This window comes from Chinchilla lanigera, unplaced genomic scaffold (genome assembly GCF_000276665.1).
Source record: "Chinchilla lanigera isolate Chin_1 unplaced genomic scaffold, ChiLan1.0 scaffold00048, whole genome shotgun sequence".
In the NCBI taxonomy this organism is placed as follows: Eukaryota; Metazoa; Chordata; class Mammalia; order Rodentia; family Chinchillidae; genus Chinchilla; species Chinchilla lanigera.
This window is the reverse complement of record NW_004955449.1, coordinates 5,696,768-5,722,441: the sequence shown is the minus strand read 5'-3', so window position 1 is coordinate 5,722,441 and position 25,674 is coordinate 5,696,768. Positions and strand designations below refer to the sequence as shown.

General features: G+C 39.2%; 1 protein-coding gene across 2 annotated transcripts in view; it reads left to right on the top strand.

The window, feature by feature from the left end:
- Cers6 (ceramide synthase 6) overlaps positions 1 to 25,674 on the top strand; it is a 283,700-nt gene that overhangs the window by 197,936 nt on the left and 60,090 nt on the right. For both annotated transcript variants that reach the window (XM_013518781.1, XM_005393276.2), the window contains exons 5-6: positions 18,577 to 18,627; positions 22,861 to 22,953. In XM_013518781.1, the coding sequence (XP_013374235.1) occupies positions 18,577 to 18,627; positions 22,861 to 22,953 (144 nt within the window). The remainder of the gene's footprint in view (positions 1 to 18,576; positions 18,628 to 22,860; positions 22,954 to 25,674) is intronic.

Sequence of the window (25,674 nt, the reverse complement as noted above, 5' to 3'; positions counted from 1 at the left end):
GTTATGGTGTGGCTGCATTTTGGTCCACTTATTATATCTTTTTGTATTATATTGTTAAGCATCAGAGCACAATTTTAAACTTTTTACCAAAAGATTTATGAAAATTAATTGGCTTGCAGATAGATTGCTGTTTCTTATAAATAAAAGTATTCTGTTCTTTAATAAAAGAGTTGGCAAAATGTCAGGACAGGCTATTACAGTAACTGGGTTCTCTGTTATTATCTTCAGTTGAGGTCCTAGAGCCCTGGTGCACCATTCCTGGCTGGCTCTGTTTTTAAAAATTATATATGATTCCTCATTCCTCTAAACTTGGCTTTTGTTTTTCTAACTGTAATATACCTTTTTATTATCAACTTAAAAAACATTTGGGAGCTGGTGTGTTTCACATCTTTTGTTATGTTTTATCTTAAGTTATTTCTGGACCTCACACAGTGGTTCCTTTTGGCTAATATATTGCACAATTAAATAAATCAAGCCAGGGGAGAAGGACTGGCTGTAAAAGGAAGAGAATCCCTGGCAGTGTCTGAAGGAAGCAGCTGTAGTAACCAAGATCCTGGAAGGAAAGCTAGATCCAGAATGTAGGGGTCCATCAGCCCAGGCTCCCTTGGAAGCAGACAAGTTGGGAAGTCTTTGGAGCCTCTTGCCAAATATTCCGCCGCCATACAGTAGAAACTGAATAGCTACAGTACTGAAGACTCAGAGGGCATGACCAACAGAATCAAAATAAGATACAAGGATTAAAAAAAAAAATACTACAGTAATAAAAGAAAGCTCAGAATTGAATGAGAATGGAGTGTATTGTTAGGACTTTAGTTTCTTGGTACAGATAGGACCTGCTTCAGTTTGAATCTTTAGGAGACTACTAAGATTTCACAATTATTTAGCACGTTTGTTTTCTTCCTTTGAAAACTTGATGCTTTTGAGCTACTGATTTTTATTAATTCTTCTACACTATCATCCACTTAAACACTTGAAGGTGATTTTTTCCTTTTCCAAAGTTAAAATGATAGTATTTTTAAATGCTTTACTAGCTTGGTGATTCCCAGCTTTTATACTTTTGAAATTCTCTACAATTAAAAATTATAATTTTAAAATGCAAAAGATCATAAGAAAAAACAAAGGCAGTCAGTTTAAAACTGCTACCAGAATGCAGAATTTTAAGAAATTATAATTTTAAAGCCAACATATTTTGTATGTAGAAATTTTGGAAGCTGCAAAAATTTATATTGATTACTATCATTCATATATATATATGTTGCATAGTCCACATTATATTTACCTTGTCTTTTCATTTATTACAAAATAAATATTTCTGCATTCCTTTAAGTAATATTTGATAATATTATTTCAAGAGCTACATTACAAAGCCATTATGTGGATTCACCATAATTGACTTAAGTTTTCTTATAATATTATATGTAAGGCAAACTTTTTAAAAACTCAATCTTTCTTCAGCTTTAAGATTTATTGGGATGTTTTCTTGTTTGTTCTGGATGGAACTTAGATCACTGGCAGAAAGGGAGGGAGGAGCTGCTTTTCAGTACCAAGTCAGCAACTGCAGCCACAGCCCCTTGCCTCCCAGCACCTGCGTAAGATCTTGCAGAGGGGCAGGATTCTGCATTGCCACCAGAGCTGTGCACCGAGAGCACTTTCCCCCGGTTCTTAGCTGAATGCGAAGCTCCTGCTAAATGAGCCCTACCTCAGCGTGGCCAAGGGCTAGCAGAACATGAGGGATGGTGGAGGGGTGTGCTAGTCTTGTTGGAGGCAGGTGAGAGGCCCGTGCTTATCACTTCCTACTCTTCCCATGCAGATAGAAAGGCTCTGCTGCCCTTCTCCGACTGCAGGGCCCAAGCCCAGACTGCAGGAGTAGCAGGGCAGTGAGCTGCCAGGAGCTCAGGTCGCTGATGACCTGGTGGCACCCACATAGCTGCCCTGGATCACCTCTTACGTAACAGGTGACCACCTCTGCTGACGTGCTTACCTGTTCCCAAGCTCCCGTTTCTTTGAATGTCTCTGTTCTTTGCAGCCAGGCCTCGTCTACACAAACACAGCTGTCACAGTCTTTTCTAGGCCTCCTCCACATCAGCATCACGTATGAGATTTCTTGAGAGAGGTGAATAGAAATGTAAATGGAGTTTGGCTTTTGTTAGTAAACAAATGCAAATTCTAGAACTGTTTAATTTTCCAGAAGTATATGTTGTCTTCTACCTAAGATTTACATTTTGGACTTCCCATGGTTAGCATTTCAAGAAAATCTTAGGAACTGAAATATGGCGGGTATGATAACATATAATTTACAGCCACTTACTTAAGTGCTTGCTTAGCAATAAATGCAGTAATAAGAGGCCACCTTTGCTGACTAGGCGTTTTCTCTGTGCCCAGCACTATTTATTAAAGCATTTCTATATGAGATTGAATGGAACACAACACTCTCACATAATTAGAAGTTTTGTATACCTGTTAGTAGGTGATGAAATTACTCCTTAGCCCATCCTAAAAACCTTGATCCTCCTTAACCTGCTCCCCTTTCTTTCTGCAACATTCCTTACCTCACGTGCTATATAATTTATTTTATCTGGTGGTTCATTTTTACTTAATTATTTTTATTTTATTGTTTCTATGAGGTCAAGTATCTTTATGTGCTCATGGCTATGCACCACATACCTGCAACAGTGACTGACGTAGAGTAGCAATAAAAAAAATTCTCACTGAAATGAAACAGAGACTTTGTGTCACACGTTCAAGATTATGCAGCCAGTAAGTAAAAGAGCTACACTTTGAGACCAGCCTTAGCTCACAAAATTACACTCTGAGTTATCATAGTTTACTATTTTCTAAGTTGTGTTAGCAAGCACTCTTCTAAGTTTCTTATTAAATGGTTTAGACATTTTAAGGTAATTTCTTTTTTAAAAAAATAGTAGACTGTATATGTATTTTTGGAGCAGCTTTAGATTTAGAGAAAGATTGAATGGAAAGTACAAAGACTTGTACCCCTACTACCGTACCACACCTAGTAATTTTACCCCTTACTAACATCTTGCAGTATTAGTTTGGTACTTCTGTTACAATTGAGGAGCCAATTTAAAAATACTACTGATGAAAGCCCATCATTTACATTAGGGTTCACTCTTGTTGTGCATTCTATAGGGTGGCATGTAGCCACACTTACACTATCATACAGAATAGTATGATGGTCCTCAAAATCCCCTCTGCTGTACCCCCCCGTGTCTGACAGCTGATTTATTTACTGCCTCCATGTTTTGTCTTCTCACAAATGTTGTATAGCTGGAATTAGATAGTGTATAAACTTTTCAAATTGACTTGTTTTACTTAGCAATATGCACTTAAGTTTCTTCCATGTCTTTTCATGGATTGATACCTCTTTTTTTTTTTTAAATCTCATAATATTCTATTGTGTAGAATTGTGTAGATATTTTATCAACCTAACCTCTTAGTTCCTTTAATGTTTTGGCAATTGTGAAAAAGTGGCTGTAAACATTTTGTGTAGGTTTTTGTATGGACCTAAGTTTTCAACTCACTTGGACAAATACCAAGGAGCATGACTACTTTATAATACTCGCTTTCACTGTGTCTCTTGATGCACCTGCATTGAGAACCAACACTGACAAGTGATTTACTCTGGAGTGAGATTGGGTGGGACTAAGCTTCCCTTTCAGGGTCCCCTTTCTTGGTGTGTTCTGCAATCCTATAAAAGGGCTGAGAGATGTGGGGAAACTATGGAGACATTGTTCCCCAGGGGCTCAAAGCTGTTCTCCGTTGTATTTCATAAGGTTAACAGCACAGATCTGGTGCTTTTATTGGACCATATCATGATAATTAAAAGGTAATTTATACACGATGGTTAGTTGTCAGCAAAAATAAGAGTGTGTCACAATGTTCACAGATGACACAGGTAAGCCTTCTCTGTTTTCAACACTGTAGGTTACCATGTTTTATTTTCTGTTCTATTGCAAGACATTTCTAGATTGAGATCTGCTGTATTTAATCAGTGGGTGGCCAGTGGGGTCCAGGTGATGTTTAGAACATCTTTTAGGTAGGCAAACCCCAGACCTCACTGGCAGTGCCCATGGCTGGTTTCTTGATGCACGGTGGAGAACAAGGAAGTAGCGCAGCACTGAGCTCCAAGGATGCTGTTCTGTGAGCACAGCAGAGGGGCTCCTGTGTTCTGGTGGCCTGCAGGGGTTTCCTGCGGCACTTTTCTTCACCCAGCCCAGGCCCGCCCCTTGAATACTGGTGCTTTCTTCCACTTCGTGCTCCTGCCTGCCTTTACGCAATGCGAGCCATTGATTCTACACTCAGTGTATTTTGCCACATGCAATACAAGTTATTACAGTGTATTTGTTTCCTTTTTTCCTTATATAAAAGTTCTCTACTTCTGTTAACTGTTGGCTAATTTTTTGCTTTTTCTTATCTAGTCTCCCCAAATAAAAAGCCACTAGGTATTTTTTGACCAAGCCCTGACAACTCAGGGTCATCTTTGATTCCTTTCTGTGTTCCAGATAGGGAAAACAGAATAAGCAAAAATACAGCAGCATCGAGTGCCAGCCTCTCTTAATTAATCAAGTATTGGAGCATGGATCAATTTTGCAGTGCTATATCCAAGATGACTGGTGCAGCCCTCGGAGAGTTCTCTCTAGCAGGGAGGCAGACAAGTAATCAGATATTTGCAGGAAAATGGACACTTGTTGTCAAGGAAATATTCTTGCAGGAGGGGTTTCTGTGAAGCTTACTTGGGTAAAACACGTTATGTGTGACTCATGAGTAATTTTTGTATTGGTTGGGCCTTCTAAGCAGAGGGATGGTAAGAAATGTGTCTAAAAAGTTAGGTTGGGGCCAGACTGTAAATTACCTTGAACTCATGGTAAGGAGCCTGGGCTTTATTGGATAATTGGTGTGTGAAATCATCAAATATGTTTGAAATGCAGAACAGGTGAGCCTGGATTCCCAGCCCGTTGTCTGACTTCCTTCTGGTCCTTACAATGCATCCCATAGGCATCTCAGAGCTTCTCAAGTTCCAGACCAAATCCATCATCTTCCTTTTCCCATTATTCTTCCTCTGAACTCCCATCTGCAGCACTCAACCAAGCCAGACATGTTGGTGTCATCTTCAAAAGACTCCCCCTTGGGTAGTGCTCTAGTTCATGCAGTGCTGTCCATTTTTAATTCTAATATTTTGTCCTTATTATTCTTCATAAATTGTTGCATTGCTTCAGCACATGGGGTTGAAATGCTAATAAATCTTTATAAACTTAAAGCAGTACATGCACAACATACCTTTTAAGGATATTGGAAGCAAGATCGGTAAATTAGAAATTCACAGGTTGGGCACTGGGTGCCACTGAAATCTCTCCTTGGCTTGATATGTCCCTTATATTTCTCTCTGTTACATAAGGATTACATTTGGAGCATATTGCAATCTATCAATCACTTGTGATGGCTTAAACAAGAAAAAAGTTCTCTCTCATGTCAAAGAAATCTGAATACTGATACGATGGTTTCTTATGTGATTAAGAGACAGGAAACTGTCTTTCTGTCTACTAGGCTAGTACATGACTTCCATCTTCCAGAATATTTCCTGGTGCAAGTTGGCTGCTGGAACTCTGCACACTGCATAAGTGAGACAGTCCCCCACCAAAATAGAGAGGAAAGAAAGTTATGCTCCAGCCAAGTCATTTGTTATTTACCAGCTGCTGTCACCATCCCATATATCATTTCCACTTCATAGATGCGAACTGAGTCACTAGCTCCTACCTATCTGAAAGAAGGCCGAGAAATGTCATTTGTGTTTTTAAATGGAGATAGTATGCTTAGCTTAAAATGGACTTCAGGCTTTCAGGGAGAAAAAAAGAGAATAATATTGGTATAGGCAACTAAAGAAAAAGGGCAAGCAACTTTGTGAGGATTGATAAAGCTGCTCTGTTTATACTGGGAGAAACAAGCCTACTGCTACCAGTACCATTCAGTGTCCCATATCTCAGAAATTTGGCCAGTGTGGCTCTCATTCTAGACAGCGTGATTATTAAAATAAACAGTAAAATCACAGTCCACATCTCACTTTCTTTTCTCCTGCCTGTCAAGTCGCATGAAGTGGCAGATACTTGGACCCTGAATCCTATTCATAGAAGGACAGGAACATGCTGAGCAGCTAAGCTAGGTGGTGACAAACTGCTCTTCTGTCGAATTCCTCCCTTGACACATTATGTCTTGCAGGTGTTACAACTTCAGCAGCTTATTGCTCAGAGGTGGTAAGGTCACCTGAGCTTACCTGTGCAGCTCAGAGTCCCCTGGGAATTTGGTTTAAATAGGCACGTAACTGAACACTGACCCTCACAAAGGCTCTATTTTAGTAGATCTGGATCTCATCCCAGATATCTGTAAGATTTTTTAAAAATCAGTTCTGATATGCATCCTTAGTTGAGATCATCACCTTTATGAATGTATAGCATTTGATTACGTGCTTCCCAGGAATGACAGCCACTGCATGGAGTTATGTACCCCTGGTTATTCTGAGACATAGCTTAGGGGGTCATCATAATGGGTCTGGATGAACATGTAGGATTGTATCAGAAGAATGTACAAGATAGGGAGAGCCGTGTTGGTTAAACAGATTGAGGATTAACTATTCATTCGTAGTATCTTCAGTGTAAAAACCACAGCCTCAGAACCCTGGTTTTATTATCTGTACAATGTCTCAATTCATTTTTCTGTTATTCACTTTGTTGTCTTTTGTTATCGAGATACATTGTGATTGAGGTCATCTGAGGAATAAAATCAATGACTTTCATTCCTACATTGCTTTCACTCTTAAAGTTCTTGCCTGTTTACATCTGAAGTTTTATAAAACCTCTGATGATAATCATTGTGGCCACTTTATACAGCAGAGAATTGAAACAGAAAAATTACACTTTTTTAAAACTGACAAGATGTCAAATGAAAAGCAGTTAAGAAGTTTGTGCAGACAGACAGGCGACTCATCTGCAGTATTCTTTTTTCCATTCTCCTCTTTGGCAGAGAACATCAGTTTTCTGAAAGACCCCCCAGCTCCCAATACCTACATCTCATTACCCTCATCTAAATGATTGTCCCAGGACCCATCAATGGAATTAGTAAGGCCTGCACCTACAGATGTGATTAAAAACTCAATGATACACAGACTTACAGATGCAGGAAGCCATGGTGAAGTTTTTGCCAATTCAGGGCCATATTTCCCTCTCTTCTCCTCTTATTCATGCCTTTTCCCCTGCTGTGTGGGTGGCTTTCTTTTTTACATATAAAGGTAGAAACTAGAAAGTAATTAGTCATACAAAAAAGTGAATGTTACAATAATAGAATGATTTCCTTCAAGTCACCATTCATGAACCTTTCCTGGTGGTTCTGTGACCACCCCATCCCCTGCACAGCCCGGACTTAGCAGAGTATTTCTCCTGCAACATTTGCAGTGCTTGTCCTCTTCAGGTATAACACACTGTGTGCTTTTGCCTGTTTGTTTGTTAACTATCTCCCTATTGGAGAATCTGCTCTGTGAGAGTAATGATTTCCTATCTCTTCCATTCACTCCTGCATCCCTGGCACCAGCAACACTGCCTGGCACAGAGCAGGTGCTGGGTAAGTGAATTTTATTGAATGAATAAATGAAAATATATAAGAAATTCAGTTGTCCCGATATTAGGTTTGATTATTTTTACACTATTTTTAAAGTGCTGTCATTTAAGAGAATCCATGGTACAGCCAACCCAGCCCCATCCTGTAACTTTTGGAGCTTATTACAGCGCCAATTCCCCCTATATTCTGATAGTTCTTATTCCTTCCTATTTAGACCATCATGTTCTGCTTCTTGGATGTCCTCTTTCTTCCCCCAAGAACAAAATTACAGTGAGTTCCATTATAAAAAAGGTTGATGTTACCATGAGTGAAATCTTTTTCATCTTGAATTAAATTTTTTTCACTGAAATAGTACCTCCATGTAATGCAATCCTATTATTATAGGTAAAAGACGTGTCTTACTTCTCTTTGTAACCAATAGTATATGAAAGGTGGGGCAATTCTTTTAGAATATATGTTCTAGAATCAGAAGCTAAATTAGTGATTTATACCATTTACATTATAAAACGTGCATTTATTGCATAAGTGACTAGTGACATTTAAACAATCCAAACTGAGTAGGAGGACCTTACAGAGCTGAAAATATTTTTATGGTACCAAACCCCTTTAATTAGAATATTTTATAAACTTTAATTGAAGATCTAAAATAGCATGGTCATTTAACTCACTGACATCTATTTAAATGGTAATTACATGTTAGCTTGATATGTGTTTTCCAGATTATATTTCCCAGTGATTCCAGAATAATGTGCTTTCTCAGTTCATTTACTAAAGTTGTTTATATTGGAGCAAGTAAAATGTCATTGGCTCATGGCTTTTCCCATTTAAAGGTTGCCTTATGCATGTGTTCAGTCATGGTTCATAATGTTAAAGTTGTGAAATCACATGTGTACATTAGTCTGGAGGTTGATAGGTTAGCTTGGTTCAAGTTCATGAACTCTCCCAGTATTGCCATTGTCTAATACAATATTCGATTCCTAGTACAAGAAAAATATCTAATACAATAATAACCTTGCTTTTCACTTGCTTGCACAGGACATTGTATAATTGATAGTCTGTGCCTGAAAAACCAGACATTTGTCAAGTAACAAGGGCAACCCCATTACAGAGTGTGTGAGTCAAACTAAGAAAGTAAACAATGATGCATTAATATTCTAGATATTACTAAATTCAGAAATTCATTAGGTGCTGGAGTACACAAACTAAAGGAGCATTCTAGAAATACAACAAACAGTAAAATGAGACCTGATTCTATGTGGTATATTCTACTGCATAGATATAAATTGGTCAGTGATATTCTGTGGCTAGTTGACCTTCTGATTCTTGTTTCCAGGTAAATAGAGGAATAATTTAAGATTAGATTTTTCAGTATCATGCCACTTTCATTAATCATCCAATCTCTGTCATTGGTTCTAAGATTTTTATTCACTGAGAGGGAAGCTTTATCTTATATTAAACAAACCTTTCCTATATTGCCAGTTCAGCATTGAGATATATTTCAGTTGCATTAATCTATGCTACTTGTATCTTGGAGCTCCTCCCCGACCCGAAAAGTGATTACACATTTTGGCAGGCTAAGAAGCTGAGAAAACAGAAAGATAGACTTGATTAAAATCAGAAACTAATGATCAAAATTTAGCTGCCTGGAGATCAATTCTTTGTAATTAACTCAGCAACTCAGAGGCCAATTTCTCCATCCTAACTAGAAGATAATAGAATATTAGGATACACCACTAATATAAAGGGCATAGTTTGATCAGTTACCTTATTAGGATTGAGAAGTGAAAAACCAAGTTGTGACTGCCTATTGAATTTTAATATATGAAAGTGGCTGTAAGGAAAGAAGAGGTAATTATTGCCCTTAATTAAAATGCCATCAAATTTTCATCAGTGTTGAGTTTAGAAAATTTGAATCTTTAATATCAAACATAATATAAAACGAGCTTTGCAGATAGAGGACCTATTGGGAAACAGTTACTCACATATGAGTTTTTTTTAAACATCACAAAATTGAATGATGTTATTGTCCTGATTACTAATAATTCTCTGATTGTTTATAAAGGTGACTTAATTTCATCAGTGATTCAAAGAGTCTAAATTACAGTGGATAAATAAGGTCTGTACAGAAAGAAGAAAAACGGAGATCTTTTTAGAGGTTGGGTTTCCTCTCGGTGTTGGAATCAGCACCATGGTCAGAGCATAGTGAATGAGAATTTGTCTTGTTTGAAAAACAAAGAAGGTGGCAAAGAAGGTAGTGAGAAATAGGGCTAAAAGGAATTCTAGGAGTTAGTCAGCCCAATTCCTTATTTCACACAGCAGCAGTCAGGTGGGTGAATTGACTCAGCTAGTGTCACCCAGCTGGTTAAGGGTCCTAACGCCCTGGGAGAGCAGGCCTCCGACATCATTTCTGGTTCTCTCTTCTGTATCATGTACTCCTTCAGTTACTGCACGGATTGAGAAAGTAAAGAAAATTTATGGACTTTGAGATTCCTCTGCATTTTTTAGAGACAGTTATTTTCTATTCATATAAATTTGCATGGTAGGGGGTTGGCTATTTTGCAGGAATCTGAATTTCCTGCAGCACAGTCAAATAATAAAACTTTTTTAAACATTCACTCACATGAAATATATGTCTTCTATGGCCTTTTCTGGATTACTGGCTGTTTCTTTTTGGATATACATTTAGAAAATACGGAATTGTTGGTACATAATATATTTGGACGTGTGATTCACATAATATGACCTATTCCTCTTAGGCTTTCAGATGTGGTTCACAGATATGGTGGTAACACTTTCAAAGGCAAGTCAATTTCATACACAGGAAAAGTCTAGAGTCTTTCAGTATTTTTAGAAAAGAGAAAGAAATGGCTTTTTGCTCTTTTCTTATATAACTTCCTTAAAATGTCCACAGGGAGATGATTTTTAAGTAGATAGACCTTAGTTCAAGGTAAATTCATTTCAAAAATTGATGGTCCATGAAAATGTTGACCATTGCTTAGGCTGAATTGCTTCAAAGAGCAACTCTTGTTCTGTTCCACAGGTAAAGATTGTCTAGTTAACGTACTACATTGCCACCTCAGCAAAAAGAGTCTTCCCCCTCTCAGCCTGATTTGACTCTGGCTTTAGGATTCCTGGCACTCATGTTGACTTCTTGCTGAGAAGACTGAGGAAGAGGTGCATCAAACTGAGCATGCAAACTATTTGCTCATGGTTGCACTTGCTGCCTGTTGCCTATGGGACTGTATTTACAGTTCTGGTTGAAAACCAGGCTCTTCCAGATCTGTGTCTCCGTGGCCACATAGAAGGAACACGATGAAGGCTAAGCTGAAGCAGCAATGTAGCCAACAAAGCCAGCAGAACAGGGACTTAAAGCACAAAGTGTATCTCTGCCCCACATAACAGCCATGCTGGGAGTCACCTGGGACACCTCTCTTCCACGTGGTCTCTGTCAGAGACTTGCACCCCTTTCTGTTTGTTAATTGACCATCCTTGCACCGTGGTTATGAGACTTCTGATTTCAGAACTTCTTACTCCTGTAACAATGACACGGGATCTAAAGAGCTTTTGTTCCTATTGTGGATGTCAGCTGTCGTCATGTGTCTATTGGCGTTGATACATTAGAAATTAAAGCTGAGGCATGTTTTAAATATGAGTTTATTTAAAAGTAACAGCAGTAAATCCTTTACCTGAGGGGCTGGGGATTTAGCTCAGCGGCACAGCGCCTACCTTCCAAGCACAAGGTCTGAGTTTGACTCCCAGTACTGGAAAGAAACAAAACAACAAAAAAAATATCCTTTACCTGGTAACATAAGGGACATTTCAAAAAAATAACTATTTTCTCAGACAAAAATGTCTTTAATATATGGTTTAGTAGAGAACAGCTGGGTCCTTATTTCTGTCTCTGCATCCACTTGGTCATGATCAGTTGTTTGGTTCCAGAGCATTGGTTTTTGTAAACAGTGATGACTTTTGTAAACAGGGTACTAGCCTTTTGAAATATTTGCCAGACACTGCAGTAAAAAGTAAGGAAAAAAAAACTGTTTAGTTTTAATCTGTAATTTTAACACAGTAGAACATATATTGGTCGTGTACATTTTCATTTAACATGTTGCCTGTTTGTATCTTCTCCCCATTTTCCTCATTTCATATTTAAATATTGCAATTAGTCTTATGACCTCCATGTTAGGGTGATGCATCCTTTGTCATATGTTGTAAATCGCCTTCCTAAATTATCCCTTGACTGATTTTGTGCTTCTTAGTAGCCCCTCTCCCTCATGAGCACTTTTCTCTCTCCTGTGTTAGCATTCTCACGGTTCTACCCCCGCCCTGGGTCTTCCTACCTGACTCTTTCACAGTCTTTTCTTTATCTGGTTTCTTTATTCCTACTTCCTCTTTGAAGTGTGGGGCTGATTAGTTTGACTTTCCAGGAACTCTCACTGTGTAGAGGAGCACCCGCATCAGAACCGATAGGGTAACTGGGTTTTCAAGCTCCTCGTTTGTCCCTCTTGGGACCCACAGCCCTGTGCCGCTGGCACTCAGGCCTGTGTGGAGCCCTCAGCCTAGGAGAGGCAGAGCAAGTAGAGGACCGTTGGCTGAAGGTTTCACAAGGCATGAAAATGCCACTCCATTTCCTTCTTTTCGTTTCTATGATTAAAGCCTCGCAGAGGTCCTTTGACCTCAGGGCCCATCTCCAAGGATCTCCTGCTACTTAGATATTCTCTGCAGATCTACAAGTTACTCTCTGAATTGATTGTGGAAAGTGCTGAAGGCACATACTAGGCCAGGTCTAGAAGACCAGCATCCTTTTGAAAGCCTGATCAATATGAAAGGCCGCTTCTTTATTAGATGCCTTGGGGTCAAGCCCAAATTACATTTTCACATCACAAGAGCTTTCAAAGCTAATGCAGATGCCACAGGCCTCTGGGGTGGGGGTGGGATGTGTGTTTGTGTGTGTGCTGCTCTGCTTTGTAGATTTGTAGCCGTGCTGCTGGCCCGTTAGGGGAGGAAAGGCACCTCTTGCGTTCAGGAGTACTGAAGGCTGCTCACCACTGACCAGCAGCATCTTCAAGCTGAGAGACAAATAAGCACAATTTATTTGTACAGTGTTGCAACTCATAAGATGTGAAATACATCTTTGCATTCTGGGTTACTTTATAGTGTGTATTAATTTTAAACTATAGATTATCTTCCTGAATTGATTTTATTTCTATTAACTGATTTAAATTACACAGTTGAATGTTTCCTAGAGGGACTTGAAATGTTTATATAACATTATGACTGTAGAGATAGTAAACATTTAAAGTTACACATGAAAGGGGAAATCAGCCAAGATGTTGAGAGGTGATCTAGGGGCTACGTTTGAACTTTAGGGTTAGATATTAGTTTCCCAAAAACCAAGGTGAGAAGGTACTGGTGGGGTCTCCTCATTCTCATGTGGCAGAAATGTGTTGAGCATTCCCAGAAAGAAGTATTGTTTCTCTCCCTTGGACTACATCTTCAAGGAAAAAATAGCATGTGGAACTTATAGATGGATCTCAGGGCTGACAAACTGGTAACATTTCCAGTGTAACACTGCAGGCATGAAAGTATTTTTAAGCCTATTTCTTACAATAAATCCTCAAGATAAGAAGGCATAAAGTGTTAAATATAACTCATATTTAATATTTTAGCATAGTTTTAGTGAAAGTAATTTCCTAGGAGGATTTACAATGTTATATGGCATTATTAATATACATATTAACCTGATTCAAGAGCTCCCTTTTTGGTATTTCCCTGTATCATCTACAGATCCATGCATTTGAGATTTAACATGTGTAGAAGACAGCATGTCTCTTAGATTATCTCCCATAGCAATTATTTGTATCAGTTGACCTTTATGAAAACTAGGAGGGAATTTTGATGAAATAGCAAAAAATGAAATTTTGCCTCTAAGATGCTGACTTCAGGTAAAAACTCACACACTTTTCACATCTCTGATGATGAAAAAAAAAAAGCCTGCAATAACTTCTATGATTCACGTTCTTTTGTTAAATCAAAATAATGATTAATGCAAAGAAAATATTCATTCAGCCACAAGTACCTACTGTCTTGATAAAAATAACATCTATGATGTATATGTACCCATATCTCTGTCTCTATTTAACCATTTAACACCCACCTGGTTTACTGGCTAAATCTAGTCTTCTACAAACATTATTTTCTTCTTATAGCGTGACCAACCCTATTGATTTAGGGGTTCACCACGATGACCTTACTTAACCTTAATTACTTTCTCATGGACTGTCAAAAACAGCCATGTTGGAGCCATATGAACATATGAATTTAGAGGAACACAGTTCAGTCCATAGCAGATGCAGAGAGAGAGAGAGAGAGAGAGAGAGAGAGAGAGAGAGAGAGAGAGAGAGAGAAAGAAAATTGATACAGTAGCTATTAACCAAGAAAATAATGCAGGAAGTAAACATGAGCTCTTTAACAGTAAGAGACCTGGTTACCCATCTGGACATGTGGATTGTGTGGATTGTTCTGTAGATTAAACTGGATCTTGAGGTCTTTTCTTAACCTAGTACACAATGTTTTCAGGTAATGACTCATTACCTGGAAATAGGGAATCAATTTCAAATGCCCATGATGTTTTTCTTTCATTACTCATTTTTTGTACTCCAGGGGAAGGTAATAATGCAAGAGCCTGGATGGCCTGGGGTCGAATCCCATCTGCTCTACTTACCACCTGGGTCCCTTTCAATATATTATTTCTATGAGACTGTTTCTTTGCCTATAAAACAACTGATATTTACCTTGTTGTATTTATTAGAATGTAGGCTATGCTATTATATATTTATTAGCTTAAATATGGGTGAAATGATAGGAATTTATTTGTCTTATACATACAATCCAGAAGTAAGCAGACCAGGGCTGACAGGGGAGCCCTGACAGGGGAGCCCTTTACTCAGCAGAAACTTCCATCTCAGAGCTGAAGGTAGAAGGAATGAGATAAACTCTCACATTTACTTAGAGGCAGCATTCCAAAAGTGTCACATGTAAATTCTGCTCACTTCCTTTCTACCAGTAAGTAAGTGTAAAATTATATCAGATAGCGAGATTTGGATGAGAAGCATTGTCTCTAGCTATTATTTTACTAGCCCTGACTCTGATGATTACTATAAAGATTAGAAATCATTGATTTACACTGCATTGTGAAATATCATAAAATGTTTACCAACGTACCTTGCACGTGGCGAGTATAAGAAGGATGGAATTACCCATATTACTTTGCCCTGACACCTTACTAGTGGCAGAATATGGTCTACAGTCTAATGGGATCAGTATCGTGAGGGGACCTTAGAAACATAATTTCTCCTCCTGGGCCAGAGACACCAAATCACAGCCTGTATCTTAACATGTTGCCAAGCTGTGGGCTGAGTTGTTCTTTGTTAATCTCTTAAGGCATCTGATAGCTAGTTATAAATTATGAGAACTGAGTGAGATTTTATATACATATATATATATATATATACTTCTGTAAAGTGCTTTATAATATTATACAAGTGTACAGAAGCAAGGACAAATAAAATATCTCATAAGTTATCAAAACAAGAAATTGAGAATCTTGAGGTTTTACTTTCCAGCCTCGGTAACATTTCTTTATACTGGAATGCCATGTGCAAAAACATTCTGTTTCTGGTAAATGTGCTTGAATTGCCATTCACTTTTCAAGTACAAAGATTTTATTATCATTATGAGAACACTATATCCACCCTCCTAAATGGAGGGTTTTCCATGTGTTTTTAATCACTATCACTATGGTATAGTGTTAAAATATTTCACCATTTTATGTTCTTAATTCCTCTATTATCCTTTAATTGGTAGGATGGAATATATAGATTTTGACACCAAGAAAATGTGGAAATGATTCTTAAAAAGATAACTAGAGAAAAGGAAAATTTTTATCAATGAAAAAATTGATAGATGAACTTCATGGAATCGATTCAGATGCAAGCAGTTATATGTACTGTGTTACTGTGTAAATTGAAGAGTGAACTATCAGTGCTGAACTACGTGTTGAATGTTGAATATCCCTTATCCAAAATGTTGTAACCAGAAGTACTTCAAATTGTTTTTTAAATTTTGGAATATTTTCATAGATTTTATTGGCTGAACACTTTTTAAATTTTGGATTTTTCTTGCTATACAGTGTAGGCTGGCCTTGAACTCACAGCAATCCTCCTGGCTCAGGCTCCTGAGTGCTAGGACTACAGGTGTGCACGTCAAGTTTTGAACTTTGTAGCACTTTAGAGTTTTAATTGTCAGATTAGAGAGCTGCTGAATTTGATAACAAAACTGGAGAATAACCTCCTCATAGACATCTGTACATTAGGAAGGATATCTCACAAGGAGGATCACATGTTTGCGGGGGAAGAGATCCTAGAAAAATGTATGGTACTTAGAAGTTTGTATTAATATCTGGACACGTCAGAGAGAGGGATATGCACAGGCACGTTAGTAAAGCAACTTACCATTAAAATGTTTGGCAACCAAGCTTTTCGTCTAAGCTGGGCCCCTGGCAGCTCTACCAGATTCACAGTGCCAACGCTTTCTCCTCGCTTCACGCCGCAGGAGCTTAGTGAGAGACCATTGGTGCAGGCACACAGAGGTCGTAGGTCTGGCTGATGTGCATCTGAGGTGTTCAGAGTGAAGCTGGGGTTTCAGAAGGAAACCAGTAGCCAAGAAGCTCACAGGCGAGGGAAGCTCTGAATTACGGATCTCTCTGGGTCTTTGGGCATGGCACCTTGGCTGTCCTGCCTGTGACTGGAAGGGATAGCCACTGTGGAGATTCCCGCTGCATCTTTAGTGGCAAGCACACTCATGCCATTGTGGGCTTGAGACTGATGCATTAGGTGAAAACTGCTAGGCTTGTTCTAGGTCTCATCTTTAATTCTGTCTTCTCCTTTTCATTAGCAGTCAGGACGTGAGTGCTGAACTGTTAACCTGCACATTCATGCAGGGGGTAACTGTGCATGTAAATACTTTCCCTTAGTGGTTTACAGTTAATAGTGGAGATAAACAACTTTATCAGAGAGAAAAGTATTAACTAGCATTTTTTTATACTTTAAAATCAATTTTGGTGTGCTGTGCCCACAGTTTAAAGACAGGCATATATGTGTAATTAAAAATAAATCTAATATCTGTAACCCTAGCACTCTTGGAGGCTGAGGCAGGAGGATCACATGTTTGAGCCAAGCCTGGGCAATTTAATAACACCATGTCTTAAAAAAAGTTTTAAGGGGAGTGAGGGAAAGGGAAAGTAAAAATGATTTAAGATGGGCTATCTATATGTTCTAATTCCCCAGGATAAATATAATTACTATGTATGCAAATATATATTAATAAAAAAACTAAAAGGGGGGGATGGAGATTTAGCTCAGTGCAAAGACTCTGGGTTCAACCCCCAGTATCACTTGAGGAGAGATAGATAGATAGATAGATAGATAGATAGATAGATAGATAGATAGATAGACTGACCTATGTTTATGTCTATATCACATAGGGGAAAGGCTAAAAATAGCTATACATCAAAATGCTCATGTTGATGAGAATTTAAATTATTTATTATCTGTATCTCCTTCAATGGGCTTATATGGTGTATATGACTACAAAAATACTGTAATATATTAAACTTCTCAGGCTTCCAAAGTATCGTGATGTGCCCTATCTCAGTGGATCCTTATATTCGCTGAGGTCAGTAATGAACATGAGTGGTACAGATGAGAGAAATGGAGGAGACAGGCAGATAATTCAGAAACTCAGAAAGTTAAGTGCAGCAAGGTTACATGGTCCAGGCAGGGTTGAACCGATAGCTAGTGGCAAAACTCAGGACCAGAGCTGGGGGGTGGGGATCTCAAAAAGGGAGAAAACAGGCAGTGCTTGAGGGAAGAGGAGATGTGGATATCCTGAACATTTTTAGCTTTAGGGCACTGGATGGCTTTTCCCTTCTGTCTGGCTCCCTGTGTGAAGGTGCAGTCCAGTTGTACCAGACTCCACACAGGGCGTGCAGTGGCTGCATTTCAGCGGTGGGGGGGCTCACAGTCTGCATTTGATTTGCAATCGCAGCATTGCTGAGCTGTTTAACTTGGCAAGTTATTTGCAAACCAGTAGGCTGCATATACTTATCTAGATACTAAGACAAGTACTTCTTTTTATTGTAAGAATGAAGTGGGTTAAACCTGTAAAAGTAAAAGATCCTTTAAAAGTGTATCAGACATCGGGAGAACTCAGCAAATGTCAACTCCTTAGAACTAATAGTCATCCTAATTCCTGTGGTACAGGGCTGATGTGGATGTTAGAAGGTTATATATAAGAAATATGCAGATGTATATTAAATATATGTGTATACCAGAAAGTTCTGGGGGCTCTCGATGAAGAATGCAAAAGAATGATAAAATTAATATGAAAATACAAGAAAGTTAGTACTTATATTACTGGATGGTCCTGCTGTCTGTTTAAATTCATACCAAGCCATCTCTGGTTATTACAAATGTTTGGAATCTCTGTGGTATACACTTAGATGTTCTTATTATACAATTGTGGAAGGTAAGTAATTGCCATTAAATTAGAAATGATTGTTCTGTCGTAAAAGCCCTTAACCACAGGAGGAGTGTGTTGTTGAGGGCTAGTCTGAGCTGTCCTAGAGAAATCAGAAGCACACCTTCTGAACCCTGGTCAAGGTATGGGTAATGCCCCTTTGGACACATTCAGTCCAGTGTGCTTAGAAGATTAGCATTTATAGTATTACTCGGAGAGATACTAGTTGCTTAATGTCCTATATCTAGTTATTTTCAGTCCTTCAATTCTCACACAGGTAAATTATTGAAATCCCAACGGCCTGTCATAAACATCTCTTATCATATTATTAATGTTCCAAAACATGTAAAACATATTCTTTGTTCTTTTTTTCAGACCCCCTGGCTATGGAATACAAGACACTGCTGGTACAACTACCCCTATCAGGTGAGAAATCCTTCTCTTCTGGGTTTTTACAGTGTAAAGTAGCTTTCTTACATCAAGGACATGGTTTCAGGAAGGGCCCAACAGGTTGTAACAGCCACTTGCCTTTTCATAGATTCTGGACATAACCTAGTGGGGACAATAGTTGATGTGTTCTTAGTTAAGTTCAAAATCAAAGCATGATGTCTTAATAGAGAAAAGAAACTTGGAGAGTACATTTGCTGGAAAATAGGATGCAATCAATTCAACAGGTGTATGCTTCTTGTTCACAGCAGCCAACCTGCTTCTACTTCCTGAGGGAAGTCCCCAGGTTCGGTGGCAGCACAGACCTGCCCCACAGCAAGTGGGGGAACTCAGGGGTTGAGCTGGAGAGGGCATGCTGAGTTTGATTCCCTTATAGCTTAGGAGCAGCCTTTAAATATGTAAATCAAGCTCCATTTCCTTCAGTGCAGAAAGAAACCATTACACATGAATGGAACCACTGAAAATGAGATGAAATCGTATCCTTAAAAAGGAAGATTTTAGGTCCTTGACCGTAGGTATGCCTTTGCACCTATCCATGAATATATATGGATTGGAGCTGGGGTTTTTCTTGAATTTCTAGCTGAGAAAGTCTAGTTCAGTTGGGCTATGATATGGGGAGAAGCAAACACAACTAGGTGTTTTGGTGACAAAGTGGAGAAGACATGCATTAGAATAGTCAATTTGGATATTTTGAGTTTGGGGTTATCTTTCCAGATGCGTTTGGGCTCTCTGATGAGCACTTCATGGAAGCAACACGCTCTATATTGTCTCTATTTCACACACAGTTGCCTCTGAAGTTAGGGTCTGGCATTGGGTCCTCCTTGGGCAAGTTCAAGGCTGAAGACACATTGAAATGGAACTCTATTTCCATCAAAATGATTTATTCAGATTAGGAAAAAATGTAAATAAGCAACATGACATGGGTAGAGACAACTAAGTGTTCTGGGGGTGTCTGGCAGGGAATGAAGCAAGGTTGAAACCAATCATTTATTTTATATAGTTGTGATTCTCAAGCCCACCTGCTATTTCACTCCCGTAAATACTCGGAACATTGTCATTTAAGGCTCTCTGAATTCTGTAATGGTATACGGAGTAGTGCAATCCATATATCTCTTAATTTCTATTTATAAGGGATATTAAAAGCTTCCAGAGACTCTAACTTGAGTGTAGGCGTGGCAGCTGCTATAATGTACTGCATTTATGAGCTGAATTCTGCAACATGAAAGACACTGAGACAGATGCTATGTGAAATGTAATTGCTATTGTTCTTCTTAAACATAATATAGTCCCAATAACTTTAACATTTACAACTGGAGCTGAGAAATTGCTTATTTCTGAGGAAAAAATTTGCTAATGCCATGGACCAAAGTATGCTCTGGACCATTTCACAGGCAGCACCATGGATTGAACATGAAAGTTTGAGGGTCTGGCAGATACAATTATGTTTAAAAGTAGCAAATATCATCAGTTTGGAAGGAAAGATACAGTATGCAGGGACTTAGATAGAGATCGTCTTTCACTGATGTTATCATCACTGAATGCTGAATAATAAAGCATAAAGTGGTCAAAATCTAGAGCAACTTCATGGTCTCTTGTGAGAACAGTGGTCATCCTGGACAAATGCCACATATTACCAAAAAAATAATGGCTTCCTGCCTGCAGAGGGGAGTTAAGAAGCATGTAATTACTGTATATGTAGTTGCAGCACCTGGCACGTAATCTTGTCCACGTGAACCTATACAGTGGATTGCAGTTCAGAATCAATCCCAAGCCTTACAAACTCTTTGAAATGCGCATGAAACATGTTTATTGCATCCTCAGCATATAACTCACACAAATAACTGAACAGATCTTTAGCTTAAGAAAGTAGTAGACCCTCTGTTCCCTAGCATGGACATTGCATTTGTTGCCTATGTAATGGTGTTATATACATCTTGCATTTTAAGATTAAAATAACATAAGGTTGCACTCAGTTGGTCCTTGCGCAGCCCGTGGCACAGAGCACAAGTTGGGCAGGAGGAGCCCTAACGTGTTGCCGTGGGCCTCGCTAGCTGAATTAACTACTAGCAACTTCCTGTCAACTGTGTAATCTAGATCTCGAGTGAAAGTACTGATTTTATAGAGTTTTTACGAGAATCAAAGAAGTTAAGACGTGAGTAAGCTCTGTCAATTGCAGAGTAATCTGTGAATGCGCTGATTAGAATAAGATGCGCTCCTGTAAACTGCAGTTTGTAGTGTGCTCTACGTTGTCTTCTTAACTCCTCTGGGACATTTCCCCAGGCTATAATACTGGCCATAGGACAGTCTCAACTCGACCTTTGCTCAAAGGGTGTTGAAGCCCAGGCTCTGTGCCTAGACTTTATCATTGCCAGCATCTGCCCTGAATACCTGTCCTTTGTTACTAATGCCTTCAGGTTTTAAAAGGGCAGTGCAGAGGGGAATATCTTCTCTCCAGGGTGATGCTGAGATTGGCGAGAACACTGACACTAGGCTGAGAGCTTAATGCAGGCTGCCAAAAGGAGAAATCATGCCCTACACATGAGATCTCCACTCTCAGGGCCTAATTACTTCCCAAAGACCTCACCTCCAAATTTCATCGCACTGGACATCGGGCTTCAACATATGAATTTTGGTCGGGTCAAAGTAATGTTCATTATCACACAGAGCTTATGACTGCTGGTTAGTGTCCTACCCCATCATTCACTCTGTTGTAAAAAATCTGAGTGGGGCAGTTGTCTTCCTTAACGCTTGCGCTTAGAGTAGCTAGTTAAGTGATTGCCAGCTTTGCATTCATGATACTGCTGTTGGTATCAGGACATAGCGTCAGAGTTGTAGCTACTGTTTATAACATACCATGTGCACAGAGGTACGGGCGTGTTTGCATGGAGACCCTCGAAGTTTTTTTTGTTTGTTTTTTTTGTTTGTTTGTTTGGTTTTTTTTTTGGTTTTTCTCTGGTTCCAGGAACCGAACTCACGACCTTGCGCTTGCCAGGCAGGCGCTTTGCCGCTGAGCTAAATCCCCAGCCCCAAAGTTTTTTTTATTCATTCTGGTAAACTAAGACATTTTTGTTGTAATGTAATACAGTAGTTAAAAATAACTCATCAAATATATTTAAAAGCTATTTTGGTATTTTGAAAATCTTTTTTATTAATATCTATTTGCAGTCGTCCATGGTAATCACATTCCTTGTGGGGAGTTGGTACGTGTGCATAACACATCTTCATTCTTTTTTCACCTCCTGCCGCCTGCCCTCCATCTCTCGGTCCCCTTCCCTTTTGCAAAAGATCGATCTTCTTATTATCTGTTATTTTTTAACTTATTTACTTATACTTTGGGCTTCTCATATAAGAGAAACTATGTGCTATTTAAGCTTTTGTGTCTAATTTATTTCACTTAGCATCGTGGTTTCAGGGTGTATCCATTTTCCTACAATTGACTCAAGTTTGTCCTTCTCTGTGGCAGAATAGTACTCCACTGTATATAAACATCACATTTTTTTATCCATTCCTCTCCTCTTTTGTTTTTATGGATTGATGTGGAAAATAAATAGTCTTGTCTCTCTGAACTACTGAGGAAGTTAGAGTTAGTAAATGAAGGGCCAGTTTTATACCTACAAAGCTGTGGAGCTGGGCCTTGATCCCAAATTTCCTGGCTAGGTGCCTAGTCTGCTATGTCTTCACAGCTTTTGTGTCCCTCTGATCTTTTAATAAATAATTTAGAGTAGTTCTTTTTATATTTGCAATGTACTGAACATTTCTTATGACAAGAAGGCTTTCTAATTTGTACCTCAGTGACCCATATAGTGCTCCAGTTTTATTACTGCCTTCCTCATCCCTGTATTTTCAGCAGTTGTCCAGGGTTATACTTACTGTGCATGCAACAGAAATGTTTTCAGGTTGGGTAAGGAATTCTGCAGATACTCATGTCAAACAACCATAAATGCTACTGTTACACTGGATAATGAATTGGATCCTAAATGTTCAAGCTGATTAATGCTTTGTGGGTTTGAGATGGAAATGAAAAGAATGCTGCCAAGCTGTGAATTAGAGGCATCCTTGAACGCTCCATTATCTGTACAAAGAATGGTGCAGGAACTACATTGGTACAGCAGAGTATTGTGCTACTTTTCAGCACTGCGTTTGAGATGTTTGGTATGTAAATTGGGTTCCTTATTAACTATTAATGGTTCTTTTTTTCCCTTACATCCTCAGCCTCTCACCACTGACCTTCACTACTATTACATCCTGGAGCTGTCATTTTATTGGTCCTTAATGTTTTCCCAGTTCACTGATATCAAAAGGAAGGTAAGAGTGGTTATGTCATAAAGTGCTCGCAAACATGTCGTTAATGGCCCTGGCAGGTGGGTGTAGTCTCCAAGGCACTCATCTCTGTTTTCCTGGCAGCACTAGGCTAGCACAACTTCTCTTATTACTACAGAAAGTCCTCCGTGTTTGTGCCATTTTGTATTTTGTTTCCACTGTCCCTTCACTTTTCCCAAACAACTCAGCGTTCTTTCCTTTATGAGAAAAATGCAGCAGTGAATCCCAGTGGTAGTAATTTGCTCTCTGTCTGGTTTCCAAGTCCCTTCGTTGTCCAGATTAAATGAGAAGAAAAATTTTATTTGTAGTTCCTAGGAGAGAGAAAAGTCTCAGTGTTTCATCCCTATAGAGTGAATTTCCCAGTTAAAGGGTTATCTCCTGTCAAATATGTCTCGGAAATGTAACATTCCTAAGTGAACTGTGTTCTTGCCTTCTCCACTGTAATTGCTTTTGTTGAGAGTGTTCATGACCTCCCGGGTGCTAAATCTGCTCAGTCTGCCTTCCACCCTGCTGGCCTCTGGGCAGACTTGGTACTTTTGGCTATTTATTGCTTAATTTTACTATGACGTCATTTTCTCAAGATTCGCATCTGTTTGAGTCAATCCTTGTCTCACTGCCAGGTTGTCTCACTGTCCTCCATCTTAATGCCTCCTGCTCTATGTATTGGGTCCACTAGAGTTTTCAACCCAAATTACAAGGTACTGCACATTTCTCTAGATGATGGAGCTTATATCCTTCCAGTCATAACCCATGTGCCAATAACTACCAAATGTTTCTCTTTTGCCCCAGATTTCCCTTGGATTCATAATTGTACATTTCTAGTCACAAAAAGTACTAGTTTTTTTAATTTGTTATTTAATCCTCCTAACAACTCCAATTCCAATTTGATTACTTTTTGCTTATCCTCATTTTGTGATTGAGGAAAGAGCCCAGCATGCAAAATGTTCCCAGCTGAAGACATGATCTCGTACTCTTGTTCTTTCTCCTTGAACCTTCCAAGCAGTAGTCGTGGAAGGTAGGAAGCTTTCCTGTGAACTCTTCTTTGCCTTGTTCCTTTGCTCCTTGTCCCACCTCTTTAATATTGCTGGCGTGCTTAAACTGAGTCCTCTCTGCATTTGCCCAGTCTGATAAGATAACCTCCTAAACCTTCCTTATACTAAACAGTTGTGCTTGTCTTCCTGCTGATTAAGTTAAGTTGCCCGAGCCCAAACTACTTCAGGGTTGTAGACAGCATGACAGACCCACCTCTCCTACTCTGTCGTGCACTTCTAATAGACTCATAAACTTTAGCTGCAGACACCTTCTCACCATTATTCAAGCACATGCAGTTTTTTCCTTCTCATCTTTGTTTTTACCAAAAGCCTGTCTGGGACTAGAATGTACCCTATTTTGCCCAAATGTAGGGCTGTGTAGCCTTATTTTGTTCTCTCAAGGTTTTTGACTACTCTTTCTGTATTCAGTGTCTGAGTTTCCCACAAATTGCCATATTATATGCTAATGGTGTGGCGACCTGCCTCTCTCTTCTCACTGGACACAGAGAGTACAGAGCCAAGCCTTAGTCCAACTGCCCTGCTGTCACAAATGCCAGAGACTGGGTAGCTTAGAAACAACAGGAATCTGTTTCTCACGGTTCTGGAAGGGGGGTGGTGCAAGATCAAGGCACCAACAGATTCTGTGCGTGGTGAGAGCCCACTTTCTCACAGACAGCACCTTCACCCTGTGCCCGCACATGGTGGAAGGAACAAGGCGGCTCTCTGGGACTCCTGGATAAGGCCACAGATTCCATTCAGAAGGTCTGCTTCCAGAAGCTTCTCCTCCTAATACTATTACATCGGGCATCAGAATTTCAACATACAAACTGAGGACAACACAGCCAGTCCATGGAAAGCCAAGTACATTTATCTTGATGATATACCACTAAGTTTAAAGTGAAGGAATAAATGGATCAGTTCCTTTGCAGATGGGATTGTAGATTATGATGGAGCACAATACTGTGTCAACTTTGATGAGACTGGTGATCTGCTACATTACAAATGCAAGTGGCTGCTGAAAAGCATTTAGAAGTCTGTGGCCTAGAACCTGAGTTCCAGTTTCCCCAAGTGCGCTCCTTCCAGCATCCAACAGCAGTGGCCTATTTGGCCAACAAAAAGCTGTTTTTCATGATTTCTACAGCTACAAGGCCTTAATATGGTGTTTATCGTCTGACTCTCAGTAGTGGATAGTCCCTGTCAAGACTCCCTTAAGCACAGCAGATGACGTACAGATATCCACAGTTTGTGGTTCCCTTACTCTTTGCACTACACACACTCAGCAACCTCTTGGAAGCATTTAAAGATCCTTGGTGATGATGATGCCAGAAGGATCTCCTCTGTCCCATATAAGGAGCCTTCTTTATTCGTGTAATCAACACTAAAGACTGATTATCTGCAGCATGCCAGATACCACAGTAGGGCATATTTTGCATTTTATTTTCTTCTTGAGTAGCCCTTTCATCCTGGTAGTCACATCACACACTTACATAATAGATAATAGAGAAAAATAGAGCATTCGCCCTTTTTTCCTCAACTTGAGAAAATTGATGCACAGTGAGTTTGTTAGTTTTTCAAGGCCATGGAGAGTGGGAGTGAATTAAAGCTCAATTTTACCAAGGAAAGTCCAGTGATTCACTCTTAGATTAGACAGGTATGCCGCTGTGGCCTTGCCCTG